Source organism: Xiphophorus couchianus, chromosome 10 (assembly GCF_001444195.1).
Source record: "Xiphophorus couchianus chromosome 10, X_couchianus-1.0, whole genome shotgun sequence".
Classification (NCBI taxonomy): Eukaryota; Metazoa; Chordata; class Actinopteri; order Cyprinodontiformes; family Poeciliidae; genus Xiphophorus; species Xiphophorus couchianus.
This window is the reverse complement of record NC_040237.1, coordinates 4,127,004-4,140,899: the sequence shown is the minus strand read 5'-3', so window position 1 is coordinate 4,140,899 and position 13,896 is coordinate 4,127,004. Positions and strand designations below refer to the sequence as shown.

Sequence of the window (13,896 nt, the reverse complement as noted above, 5' to 3'; positions counted from 1 at the left end):
TTTCATTTTAGCAACTCGATCCTAGACTGGGTGAGGACCGAAATTTATAAAATTGCTTGTTCATCAGTGTGAAAATCAATACACAAAAAGGTGTTCTAGTTTCCAGTTATTTAAATGAGACAGTAAAGTTAAAATAATTCAAGCTCAAATATTTGGAATTAACAAGAAAATTTTCCTCTCAATCTTTCAGTTGTCTCTACCAGATAAAAACTGGTTTGTGTTCTCATTTTTGTGAAAATGAGGCAGCAACCTGTTCCTGTTTTAAAGGATCAGTGATGGTGTGTTTGCTCCCAAAGCTGTTTGCCATAAGTTGCCTCCTCTTGTGGTCATTAATCTCCTGGACAGTTGTGGGTTTCAGATTGTCTGCTGCTCCAGATCATAAATCTTTAACCCTGATCTGATAAGTAAGACGGGCACAACTCGGATAACCTTCACGCTCATGGCTTGAAATGAATGTTTGCGTACATTCCATTTCAAAGCTAGGAGTCAGTTAATTACGATCAAAATAAATAATTTCCACCAACCTGTGAAGAACCGGCTGTAATCCTGCTCAATTTTCTGTGCCGCTTCAAACTGCTCCTTGGAATGTTTCTGAGAGAGTTTATCCCGCAGGTAAAGAGGATCCTTCTGCTCCCTGAGGAGAAAATATCCACAACTATTAGCACCTCCACACAGCTTCATAAAAAGCTGCAACAAACCAGAGCATCTTTAAAATTAAAAATATATTTTTATTGACTGCATTTAAATTAACAGCACGTCATCATCATTAACAGTTGTGTTTGTCACTTTGTTGCTTCAAAGATGAATAACCTTTGTTCAAAATCCTCCAATACGCACTACAATTTTTATAATTTTGAAGATGTTTAGGATTCAAAATGAACAGTAACTGAAAGTACCAAGTATTCATAACCCTTGAAACTCTTTCACATTTGCCATATTACAACCTCAGATCTTCATGCGTTTTATTTAGATTTTAAAACTATTATTTTTGTAGATAATAATCACAAAGGTGTAGCGTGAATACATTTGTATTCAGTGTCCCGAGTCAATACATAGAACGTGAAAGCTGAAATTAGAAGAACGTTTTTGTTTAAATTGTAAAAAAAAGCTAAATAGTAGATATTCTGCTAAAAACAACATTTACTGACATGAATCCTGACAAAAATAGTAAAAACCTTTTAATATCTAAACATTCAAAATAGAAGAGGTCATGCTGGTTTTCATGATCAAAGTCTACTGCTGCCTCCTTGACTATAAAGGTCACATTAAATACTTGAAGCTATTGTCAGCTGCTCCATCAGTCCAGGTGGAAATTACAGCCACCCACACAAGCTCCAGGAAGCCCCTCCCAGGACAGCTGGCACTCAGCTGATGACATTGAAGGCTTAGCAGGAATCAATCTCAGCCACGTTCAACTGCTGCAGTTTTATAAATTTGCAGCCATTTGTGTGTGTGTGCGTGTGTGAGTGTGAGAGAGGCCTCGAAAGCATGAGAGCTTGTTCTCATTTGTGTCTGTGCTTATGCACAAAAATAGCACGATGAGAGTTTAACAGATTAAATCTTCCCGTGCGATTACAAAAATGGGAAAAACAAGGAGACTTCTTTGAGACTCACCGGCTGATCAAATCCAATGAAATGAAAAAAAGAACAAACAGCTCAGAGAAAACGTTGTTCAAGATTTGAACTGTAATTCTAATCAATAAACAGCAGCTTCAAGACAAACACAAATCAAGCTGGATAAGGACCGGACATATCTTCAGGCCAGAAAATGAAAGGTGAACCACATATGCTTCCAGGGCCATGGGATTACTCACTTTATTTGCTTGGCATTTTTGTATCGAATGAATATGACGATTGGGTAGATGTGAACGCTGTGAAGACGTTCAATGGCGTGAGGAGCAATGTCAAGTAAACAGTGACAGTCCTATGAGAGAATGACAGCAAAAAACTGCATGAGAAATGAGGGATGGTGCAAAGCAAAATGTTGGTCAAGATTTAGTTAAACATATATTTATATAATATAAACATATTCCTTCATATTTCTACACTGTAATAGACGCTCTCTGATTTGGAATCCATTATAATTTAAAGTATTTCTGCTTTTATACTTTGTTTTTCAACCACCATGGCATGGCCTTAGATACACAGTCAAAGAACAGTTGAGCTGCCATACAAAACTTTGCTGTTCTAGGACACTGATGACATGAGCAAAAAGCTTGACCTTTTCTATGATCTCCTTTATTGATGCAACAGTTGTCACATCAAAATGGCCGCTCCTCCGTTTGTAATCGATGAACACGCAATCCTTCACTCCTCGCTCTATTGCCTGTTGAGATGCCTTCATGATTTCTAGATTTGAAAACAACAAAATAATACAATCATAAACTTATCTTATGTAGTCATTATAAATTTTATGCGAGTGTGTTTGGCTAGCACACTCACCAGGCAAGCAGCGGCAGAAGTTAGCAGGAGCCTCAGTCACCAGCAGGTCCTTACAGGCCTCCACTAACGGACCCAAGATCAGCACCGGTCTGGGGGACGAGCAGTCCACCTTCTGAACCCGCTGGTACATCAGGCTCATTCCATCTGAGCAGGACATAAAAAAATTAACTTTACTCTGGTACACCAGTCGGTAATCACCACAGGGATTATTATTTTAACCTGAAAGGAATGTCCTAGAACTAAATATACTTCTTTAGTTGTATCCTGCTTCGTATGATCATGCTAACATCTCTGACTTCCCAGGCGGCAGTGCAGAAATACTTTATTCTCACTCTCTAATTCAGAGCAGGAAGCTGGGAATAAAGATAATAAAGGGCTGGACTTTGAGTAAGTCATTCAAATATATGCTGTAACCCACATTTTGAAATTGTTTGGAATAGACAAGATTCAGTAAAACTTTGAAGTTGGTCAATGACTATTAGTGTCAGGTTTGAAATTAGCAATGAAGACATCTCGGGGGGGGGGGGATCTCACCTTCCGGGATGGGCAAAGAATCTGTGCTTATGGAGTCGAGAGCCATCAGGTCCTTCCCATCCTTGGAGCCGCTTCGTTTGTGCTTCAGCCGCCGACGGAAAAATGACCTCCGAGCAGCAGCAGACATGGACTTACTGGTTCCGTTCTCATCCTTCATGTCAGCCAAGCCGTGTCTTTTGTAAAACTCCTGATCCATCCTAAGAGACATTTCAGCATGGGCAGATGAATTCAAATGTATCCAGAAACATGTTCAATATGGACAGTGAACAAACTCAGATTATGCTTCACCAATTTAGAAATTCAGATAGTCTTAAAATGATCCAAAAGTAGTTCTAACTTTACATAGCAATTAACGGGGTCAGTTATGACGAGAATGGCAAACTGTTGACATTTTTAGTCTTGAGTCTAAAGAATAATTAATCATCAAAATCATGTTTTGATATACTTTGAATCGGATATATTTACAGGTACAATAATGTAGTCAATAATTCTAAAACTATTGAGCTCTGACAAACACAGAAGTCATTTTGTTATCTACAAGATGAGACACATGAGCTTACTTGAAATTATGAGTTTAATACAGTTAATTAAATTCCAACAAAAACTGATTTAAAAACAAATTAATTCATTCTCACTGGCTGGACTTACATGTATTTGCTTGGGATTTGTCCCCTTTCCAGCCTCTGTGCATTCTCATCAAGCTGCCAGGCCATCCAGAAGCCAAAGTTGCCATTTGGTAAAGTGTCTTCAACATACAGGATGTCATCCTTCTTAAAGCTCAGCTCCTGCTCTGCAACCCGCTCATAAAGCGCTCTGACAAAATTAAACCACCATCATAAATGTGATCCCTTTAGGGAAAACAAAATATTAACATGCAAAATATTTAATTCTGAACCACACATATGACATAAGGACAAGTAGAAACGATGTGTTATACTCATTTATTAAACTTAAATTGCATAATTTTTCTGCTTTTACTTTTTAATGGGGCTACTATTTTTTTTTATTTCCCAGGCTTAATTAAAAAAAAAAAAGCCTGGGAAATAGTAATACAAAATGTTTAAACTCTAAGCACCTGATGAAAAATCCATCTCCTTGAGATTCTTTGATGACAGCAAGGCTGTCCCCATAGTTCTGGACCTTGAACATGACTTGATCCGCTGGTTTCAACATTTCCAGGTAAGCATCTTCTTTAGTTTTATTCTTCATGCTGACACCATTGTACTGAAAGAAAACAATTATACAACTGACAAATAGCACACAATTCTTCCAGAGACAAAGAACAATGACATTTACAGTAAAATTCATAAGAACATACGTAACAGAGACAGCTACACTAAGCACAGAGGTTGAACTTGAACGTCTAGACAACACAGAACACATTTTTCAGCTACATACAAACATATAACTGAATAGCGTCCATTAATTTCTTACTCTAACTATTGGGAGACATTTTTACAATAAATCTGATTCTTTACCCATCAAAAACAGTGATAAACCATGTTTTTACCTCCAGTATTAGGTCTCCAGGAAGCAGTCCGTCAGGAGTCTTTGCCGGGCTTTCATCATCCAGCATTTCCACAAAGATGCCACAAACATTTCCTCCACAGATCTGCACACCCAACTCTGTATCAATCCTCTTCAGCCTCACCAGGCGAGGCTCTGCAGCCCGCAGTAAAAGGGAACCTGGAAGCCTGAAATTAAACCAAAGTTTGAACTCCTTACAACATGAAAACTTGCTGCTTAATTGGCTTTTCAAATGTAACAACGGTAAAATGAGAATGTTCAAAAGACAAATATCCTTTTATTTTACAACCAGAAAATCTAGAAAACATGAACATATCAACCCGTTCCATTGGCTTGTAAAGCAGATAAGCAATTTTAAAATGTATTGTTCTAAAACCTTTTCAATTTCTGACATGGAAATTAACAGACATATTGTAAGCATCAAACATGAACACAACCAAAAAATAAAAGGAGATATGTCCTTAAAGTTCAGTGGAGTGAGTGAAACAACATCGACACCTGAAAGAGTTGTGTGGACTTGTGGCAGGAGTAGTCTGCCTGGAAGGAGGTGTCATTGTTCCCTCGTCCTGTTCGCTCAGTGTATCTACCGCAGAGTGATTGTCTGGACTGGTAGTCAGATGGTTGTTGCTGGACTCCATTTGAGAACTAAAAAAAAAATAATAAAATACACAGAGTGAAATCTTTTTGACTTTGCTCAATTACACAAGCTGATTGAATACTTACTTTCTGGTTGTTTTAGACTATTGTCATCTATAACATTCGGTGCTAGTAAACTGTTTCCATAAATTCATAATAAGCAAGAATGCCAATAATTTTGACATTCTGAGCAAGAATGTCAGTCATGCATTTGAGTGATTCTTTTCACGGTAAAACTATACAACAAATTACCGTAATTATTTTTTAAAACAGGATTTGAGTGCATGAGTTTAAATGTATTTGGTTATTTCAAATGCCCTTTCAAATAGTAAAGAGAAACAACAGTTTTTATAGCCATCAGCAAGCTTCAGTCTTGATCCCAGTTAGATGTTTGACCTGTTATCTCAGCAGAAATGGCATGGTTCCTTTAGACTGGCTGATTTACCCAACTTTTACACAAAGCATTTTCACAAATCTTTATTAGAATTGATGTCAGGGCCAATGACTTAAATAAACTTTGACATTTCTGACAATAAATAGTCCACCAGGATCATGACAGAAGCTTTTTACTGGCAACAAAAGGGTGTGATTTCTCTCAAACTTTTTAAAGGACATTTGTTCAAATAGTGTTGTGTATTTATGTATAAATGAGACATTATGTACAATTTTGACCACATATAATTAATAAAAAAATTCATAAATTCAAAGTTGTGCAATGAAATCATTGAATATTTGCTTTGTGGTCAGTTAGTAAAGATTAAAATGTTAAAAGTAAATATGAAACTCATGTATTCTGTCGATTACGGTGTTTGTTTCAGCAACAACTCTGGTTCAGTAATTTTTTTTTTTAATAACTACAAAAACCAAAACGTCAGCTTACCCTGATCGGGAGTGGTTCCCCAGCTGAAACATGTGAGGATTATATTGAGCCAAAATGCTGACCATGTCACACTGTTGTCCGATCACCAGCCGTGCCTGTTGCTCGTTGGCGTTGCGAAGGTTGATTCCATTAAACTGCAAAAAGCTTTGATTTATTAGAAACAGAAAAGTGAACTTGATGTGCAGGTGAAGCATGGTGGTTGCTTTACCTCCAGCAGCTGGTCTCCGTACTCTAGACGAGCCTGATGAGCGATGCTCCCCAGTGTAACTTTGGAAACAAACACTCCTCCATTTTCTCCACTCACAATGGAGATCCCAAGCGGTTCTACTCCTTTCTGTACCGTCACATTGCGTGGCTCCCCTAAAAAAGGCCTTAAAAACAAAAAAAAAGTCCAAAAATTCACTCACCTATAATTGTATACTGCTAATTAAAAAAAATATATATATATTTTATAGGTTGCACCACAAAAATTTAAATTTCTACAAAAAACATATCAATAAAACTTTAATCTAAATGTTTTAGAAATGAGTACATCTTTAAGTACCTTACAGAAGTAATAATTTGTTTTTTACTGAGAGTTAATGTAACAAGTAGTGCTTAATTTATAAGTAGAAAGAGAAAACTAAAGATATATTACAAATTAAAAAACAGTGTGTCGTGAATTTGCATTTTGTGTTCTTTACACTGAAACCTAATAACATTGTTTTCAAAAGACACAAGTGAACAAACTCCATCATAAAGACCAAAGATCACACCAGGCAATTCAGAGATGCAACTGAAGAGATATAAAGCAGTGTTAAATTATAAAACAATATCCCAATTGTGGAACCTTTTATTATTTCCTTCGAACTAACAGCTGGAACAGCTGGATGATAGATGAAGCTTCGCAATAGCAATTTTGGACTAGTTTTGTTGGTTCAACACACAGAATTTCAATAAAAGCAATTGAAGATAGTGGTTCTAAGGGGTGAGAATGCTTTTTCAATGTATTGTATATTTAATGTCAAACCTTCTTCCTGTAAATTACAAAAAATTAAAAACATTTAATGTTATATTAAATAAAAGCCTTAAAAAGCATCACACAGAAAAGTAGCAGAATGTGCTTTAGTTCTTTTTCAGTCAAGTAGTTCTACTGAATTTTTATGAACCTCATGCAGAGCAGATTAGAGATGATGCCCTAACGGGAAACGCATCTATTTAATTTCTAGGTTACATTAAAAATGTAAATAAATCATGCATGAGGGCTCCTAAAATAGGGCTGATTATTGCGTTTATTTGCACATGCACAAAGATTATGTTGAGACACTCTTGTGCATACACTGTTCATGCTACAAGTGGCCTGGAACACACCTCAAGCTTCTCAAAGAGAAGAACAAGGGCTTTCCTGCTGGACGTCTAACAGAAGGTGTGTAGCAAGAAAGAAATCTGAGAAGTAGATGAAGAAAACAAAAATAGACATATACTGTATATATCTATAGATACATAAAGAATCAAAGTTCAGAAATTTCATTTCATTTCAAAAGTGGTAGAAGAAGGATTTCAGGTTATAATCGAAGAGAAGAGACAGAGGCAAGAATAAGGTTAGATGGTGAGCCAGTGTGAGACGAAGGCTGACAGATTTGTTTATAGCAATCTGAGTATTTCATCACAATGAAGCAGACAAATAGAGGAAAACATGTCATGCTCTGCTGAATGATGAATATTTTGAATGATACATCCGGATGAGGATGTAGGCGAGACTCTGGCTTACCCATCCTTCCTCCTGTCACCAACTGGAGCAGGGCTAACTGATATCCTGGGATGGGAAGAAACTGAGCTCTGTGACTGGCTGCTGGAGAAAGACGACGTGTCCAGGTTGACAGGGGATATGGGAGGGGTTGGGCTGCTGCACTCTGAGTGTGAAAGAGACGCTGGAGAGACAGAGAAGGCGAAGCTGCACATGATTTACAGCAGCAGAATTTATTAAGAGGTAATTCAAGATCTGCACTGAAAAGTACCTTTGTCAGAGCCGGTGGAGCGAGAGTAACGGGCCGGAGGGATTTTTATCCGCTCTGCCCTAAACTGTAAAGTACCAGGAGAGCCTAAAGAAAAGAGGAAATATTTGTTACCCATGCAAAAAAACATCCTCACCTCCATGGGCAGCTAGTCATGTAGATTTGAGACTTTTTACCTAACCAGTCAATGTCTAAATGTGAGCTATATATATATAGTAAATGGCCTGTCAAGTCCAGAGGATGCCACTAGTTATTTCTAAAAAAAAAAAAAAGGTCTAGGTCAGGTTTCTCAAAGAAGTTGGGGGGAATTAACAGGTTTTAGAGGGGTAGTTTTGGGTTTGTGAAGTGATGTGTTGTTGGAAAACTCCATGTAGCAGATAACCGGCTTCGTATCTTCATTTTGTATGAATCCCGATCAGTCCATCCCAGAGGACTGATCTGGATTGATTCTTTGATTTGGGGTTAATCAAAGAAAAAGTAAGCTTCTCACACACTCAACATTCGTTTCCAGACTTTGGTTGTATTTTTTTTAGAATAAATACAAGTTTGATTCATTTAAGGAAGATATTTTTCACAAACTTTAAATCTGGAATCAAGAAAAAAAAAGATGGACAAAAGAGCATTTGAAAGAACAGATGGATCGATAGATCAGTAGAATGATAGAAGAATGGGTAATGTTTTTGTCAGAGGGATGGCCGACTGTTGGATGATGTATATAGTTTGATACAGATGGATTCAGATTGATGCACAAATGGATGGCAAAAGATAAATCCATGGATGCTCGGATGGATGGACTGATAAACAGATGAACGATTTGGTGATGGATAAACAGATGGATTGATGAACAGAATGTTGGTTGAACGGAGGAAAAAACTTACAGTACATATCTGACCGAAATAAATGTGACAAATAGATGAATCAACAGATGGTCTGAAATAGAAATGGATGGTGTTCTTTTGTTTATTAGGATAATATTTGCGATAATATGATCTCGACTGAAGATGTTCAGTTGAAGTCAGACAATCTATGTAACGGATGTGTTGTTTTCCAACAACACATCACTTCACAAAATACTTTTATTGTCACTGTTGTTACAGCAATAATAAACCTTTAAGGCTGTATTGTCATTCCTATAACAGAAAAATGGGTGAAAGGACAAATGAACTGGTGGATGAACAGACTGATGGAAGAACATGATGTTGGTTAAGATGGGTAAGAGTCAGACAATAGTCTTGAAACACATATTTTATACACAATCTGGTTTCTTTTTCCATAGTTTTCCAGACTGTGTAAAAACTCTGTAAATGAACAATTAACCATCTGTTTACTTTGAAAGACAATTGCTGTCTGGATTGATACAGGAAATGTAATGTTAACTGAATATAGGACTTAACGCTTAATGCTTGGAAAACATTTACAACTGCAAATTAGATCAAAGCTAAGCAAGCATACATACTCAGTCTGGCTCCAGAGGGCAAAGACTTGGTGCTGTGTGGTGGTTGGCTGTGGCTCGTCTCACTCAAGCGTCCATTGCGCTTGTGGCCAAGGTCCAAACTGAGAGGAGCCTGTTGCTGGGGGCTAAAAATGGAGAAAAAGGTCTATGTCAAGTCCCTTAGCAGTCAATTATTCAACCCAGAGCAAGATATAATTTGCCTCATGCCATCTGTTCGTGAGATCTGGGGCAGAGAGTACATGGTTGGTTTTTTTTGTTTTTTTTTCATGCAGCACTACACATTTAGGCCTCAATTAATTTAGAATTTTTTTTAAAGTGTTTAATACAGAAGTCAGCCCTAAAAATGATAAATAGACTGGGAGATGACCTTTGTGTATGTTGATCAAGGCCTGAATTGGGAACTGGAGGACAGTTCTGGATCTCATGGCTCCACGCTGTGTAAACTGGGTTCCTCATCACAGCAGTCATTGCAGGGCATGGTGCTGCACGTCGCTGTGGAAGGTCTAAAAAAAATAAATAAAAAAATAAATAAAAGGACAACTGCAGTTGTAAATTTTTTTACAGTGAAAAAATAAAGAGAACTACACAAATAAATTACCCAGCTCCTGTTTAAATGCAAATCAGAACCACTTAAGAATGTGCCTGCCAATGACTTACGTGCTGTCAAATAGCTTGGGGGGGCAAATGGCACGCTGTACCGATTTGTTCTCAAAGGAGAGAAGCGTAACAAGTCCACTGGCTCTGGAGAGAGCTCATCAGAGGAAACCTGAGTCTGCCAGAAGAAAACAAACAGCAAATAAAGCCGATAAATCGTTGTTTTAATCTAAAACAAAATAAGAAATTGTAGATACAAACAAGGGCTTACAAAGTACATTCATGTGACTCTTCCCATTTTACATTTTCTCACTTTACAAATATGGCATTTTATTCAGAGTTTATTTGATAGGCCAATACAGAACAGGGCATAATTGTGATATGTAGAGGAAACAATACATGATTTTCAAACAAATCCAAGTAGTTGTTGGTTTCTATATGTATTGCTATCAAGAACAATTGCAGCTGCAGTCTTTTGGGCGTATATCTTTAGTAGATTTGCACATCTAAAAACTGCACACTTAGAACTTTTCCTATTGTTTGAAAAATTGCTCAAGCTCAGTCAAATGTCTGAAAATTCAATTGGATTTAAAAGTTACACTTGAATATGCATTAAAATAAACCTTTCCATTATAGCTTCAGTTGTATGTTTTGGGTCACTGTCCTGAGTCAAGGTGAAAAAATTCAACATGTATGATTGTATAAATCTTGTTTGATACAAGCCCTTGTTTGCATCTACAATTTCTTATTTTGTTTGGACACGGGCTTAGATTAAAGCAATAATTTATCGGTTTTATCTAGGTATGAAAATCTATCCACTTGTTACAGCTTTAATCCGTTACCTGCATGGGAACAGGAATGTGCAACGGAGTCACGTTCCGCCGTAGAGCTGGCGCTGACTTTGGCCTGTACCTCCTCTTTTCCTGCACTTCGGTCCGCCGTCGGCTCTCGTCCCCTTCCTTGAAGTTCTTTTTGTTTTTTCCTGCAGGTATGTTGGTGTAATATTCCTGGCTTCCCACAAACCCCTCATCCTGGGGGCTTGCTGCCAGGGCCAGGGAGGCTGGTGGCGTGCCAGTGGTGATGGTGGAGTCAGACGCAGAGCTATTCTGTTGCCGATGCTTAAATCTAAAAGAGTCGCTCCTGGTGGGCGGGGTGGGAGGCGTCTGAGAAGTTTCAGATGCTGAACTCTGTGGCGAATGCTTCGACATGTAGTCCAGTTTAGAAGCTGTCTCTGGCCTCCTGAAAGCGTTTACTTCAAAGATGGACTTTCTCTGTTTGGGTTTTTTGAAGATGGACAGCTGTGTGCACTCAGTGAGAGAAGCCCCAACTATGACTTTAGGCCACGTTCCTCCACCGGCCTTCACTGGTGGGCTCTGTCCTCTGTCCACAGGCGACTGAGGAGGGCTGCAGTTAGACACCAAAGGGGTGAATGTAAGGGAACGAGGACTGAGCTCCTGGCGCTGGTAGCTGAACGCTGGGTGAGGCTCTGACAGACTGTGGGACATGGACAAAGAGCAGGAGTGCTGGGAGCAGTAGGAGAAGGATTTGTGATGGGAATGAGTGCTGCTGTTGCCACCGTTTTCCAGGGAATCGCATGTATCTTTACATACTTCCTCCTGTCTAATGCTCGACTTGCAGTTGCAAATGTCCGTTTGAGTTGAGCAGTTGTGCTTGGAGTTCTTGCAGCCTCTGGGGTGGAGCTCACCGGATTGGAGACGCAGGGTCTTTTCAGAGTCTCTCATACCTTCAAATAAATTCTGTCCAGAAGAGCTCTGAGGAAGGAACTGTTGAGGAAGGAAATTAGACAGTTACATGTTTTAAATTTGGACTAATGCATAACATGGGAATCTTTTTATTCGGTTTAAAACACACATTTTACAAAAAATGTATGGTCAAAAAAATGACCTTAGGTCCATTTACTCACAATCATGAAGAATACATTATCAGAAGTGATTAATTTGCAGCTGTTATGTTTCTGTTAAGGTTGAGTGTATTCACCTTCATAAGGGAGATACTGAGAGAGTTGTCACAGGTCCTCAGCAGAGACTCACATTCAGAAAGAGATCTGTCATGAAGTTCAATTCCATTGATCTGCGTGCAGTAAAAAAAGAAAGTAAAATAATACACACTTAACTTATTGCAACACAATCTTAAGTTTTCTGATCACCAACATGCTAAGCTACTGAAAACTTTGACAAATACCAATGTTCCACCTTTATAAACCTGCTACCTTCATAAAATTGCTTTTGGCCTTTTTGCAGTTTGGAAAGTTTCCAGACTTCCCATTAATTTGTTTAAAAAAACACAAGTAAATAGCAACACCAGCAAAGAAAAGTTTTTGACAGAATAGGTTTGGGACCTTACTGCAGTTTGTGCTTATGGTCAGTAGAGGGCACTACAAGCCTCAGTGAATGATCACCAACAGAGTCTTGTTAAAAGCTTCTTAAGTTGAGTAAACTTACATTTTAGGATGGATACTTACAGCCAACAGTCTGTCACCCACAGCAAGATTACAGTCTCTGGTAGCAGGACTTCCTGCAGCCAATGTGGCAACAAATACTCCACTCTCCAAACCAATTCCACAGTCTGAGACAGCAAGAAAAGAAAAGACTCAACATAAGAGCTTAACCTGACAAAAATAACATTAATAACACATGCCAAATAGTTTTTAATTTAATCAACAACATAACTGTGTGACAGCAGTCCATAGAGCATTGGAAAAATACCAATATCACTCAAACTTTTCAAAATTTTTTACATTATAATCTGAAAGTTTGATGGGTTTTATAGGGGTCTTCCTAAACAGATTAACACAGCCTGCAGCACAATAATACTTGTTTTCCTTGTCCACTGCAGTGATTATGACAATCTGCACAATTGACCTATTCTTTAATACCACTCTTGCATTACTTGGTATTGATCTGTTATATAAAACAGATTGTGCTTTTAACATAAAGTAAATTTGGAAAAGTACTGGGGAAATAAATACTTCATCAAAGCATTTCAAAAACGACTCTATAACTTTAGGTGACTGTTTAACTGCACCAAGAAACTGACCTTTGTGTCCAGCCAGGTTAATTTGTATTGGGGTGATGACTCGTCCTCCAAGTGACTTCCTCCTTCGAACTACCATATTGATTACTCCCTCCCAGCTCAACACAGCTTTGATCACTTGCTTTCTGTCCTTATTGGTCAGATCCACATCATTAATTTTCAACAACCAGTCGTTCACCCTGCACAGCGAAGTATCTGAGATCAACTTTTGATTGTTTTTACTTTCATTTGATATTATCAAATTGTTCTTAACTTATCATCTAAATCTAAAGGGGTAAAACCAACATTTACCTTAATCTTCCTTCTGCAACACTTCCTTTGTCCACCTTGGAAACAAATATCCCACTATCTCCTGGTAAATATGGATCATTTACGCATTCAGCAATATCAAAACCAAGTGCTTTCAAATCCATATCCTAGAAAAAAATACAAATATTCAAATACTCATTGATTACTGAGCATTTAAATAACTTGCTGTTTAACAAAATGCGTAAAAAAAACAAAAACAAAAAACAAACAAAACAAAAAAACATGCCAACTCTCACCCTGTGCTTTTCCAGCTCTACAACTTCCGTTTCCCACTCTATGGAGTCTGTGTCTATGGCTGAGTCATGTGAACTGTGAGCCATTAGCTGGCAATATCTGGCTTCTGTCTCCAACTGGTCTTCCAACTTCTCCCTGAAACAAAATATGAAATGTGTTGTTTTTTGTATGGTAGCCAAAATGCTTCCCAGAGAAGATAACTTTGTAGTGGAAGACTGGAATAAGCCAGAAAACACACA

The 13,896-nt window shown here is 38.0% G+C and overlaps 1 protein-coding gene across 5 annotated transcripts in view; it reads right to left on the bottom strand.

Annotated features, from left to right (window-relative positions):
* LOC114151844 (disks large homolog 5-like) overlaps positions 1 to 13,896 on the bottom strand; it is a 32,107-nt gene that overhangs the window by 1,432 nt on the left and 16,779 nt on the right. For 3 of the 5 annotated variants that reach the window (XM_028029295.1, XM_028029296.1, XM_028029297.1), the window contains exons 11-33: positions 13,660 to 13,792; positions 13,406 to 13,530; positions 13,118 to 13,293; positions 12,543 to 12,646; positions 12,059 to 12,151; positions 10,903 to 11,844; positions 10,124 to 10,238; positions 9,834 to 9,969; positions 9,470 to 9,591; positions 8,017 to 8,100; positions 7,770 to 7,929; positions 7,370 to 7,444; positions 6,228 to 6,390; positions 6,020 to 6,153; positions 5,002 to 5,148; positions 4,487 to 4,670; positions 4,052 to 4,200; positions 3,625 to 3,789; positions 2,977 to 3,173; positions 2,443 to 2,586; positions 2,222 to 2,349; positions 1,815 to 1,924; positions 525 to 634 (exon numbers count right to left, since the gene is read on the bottom strand). In XM_028029295.1, coding sequence (XP_027885096.1) covers positions 525 to 634; positions 1,815 to 1,924; positions 2,222 to 2,349; positions 2,443 to 2,586; positions 2,977 to 3,173; positions 3,625 to 3,789; positions 4,052 to 4,200; positions 4,487 to 4,670; positions 5,002 to 5,148; positions 6,020 to 6,153; positions 6,228 to 6,390; positions 7,370 to 7,444; positions 7,770 to 7,929; positions 8,017 to 8,100; positions 9,470 to 9,591; positions 9,834 to 9,969; positions 10,124 to 10,238; positions 10,903 to 11,844; positions 12,059 to 12,151; positions 12,543 to 12,646; positions 13,118 to 13,293; positions 13,406 to 13,530; positions 13,660 to 13,792 — 3,896 coding nt within the window. The remainder of the gene's footprint in view (positions 1 to 524; positions 635 to 1,814; positions 1,925 to 2,221; positions 2,350 to 2,442; positions 2,587 to 2,976; positions 3,174 to 3,624; positions 3,790 to 4,051; positions 4,201 to 4,486; positions 4,671 to 5,001; positions 5,149 to 6,019; positions 6,154 to 6,227; positions 6,391 to 7,369; positions 7,445 to 7,769; positions 7,930 to 8,016; positions 8,101 to 9,469; positions 9,592 to 9,833; positions 9,970 to 10,123; positions 10,239 to 10,902; positions 11,845 to 12,058; positions 12,152 to 12,542; positions 12,647 to 13,117; positions 13,294 to 13,405; positions 13,531 to 13,659; positions 13,793 to 13,896) is intronic. The other 2 variants (XM_028029298.1, XM_028029299.1) reach the window with 1 other exon arrangement.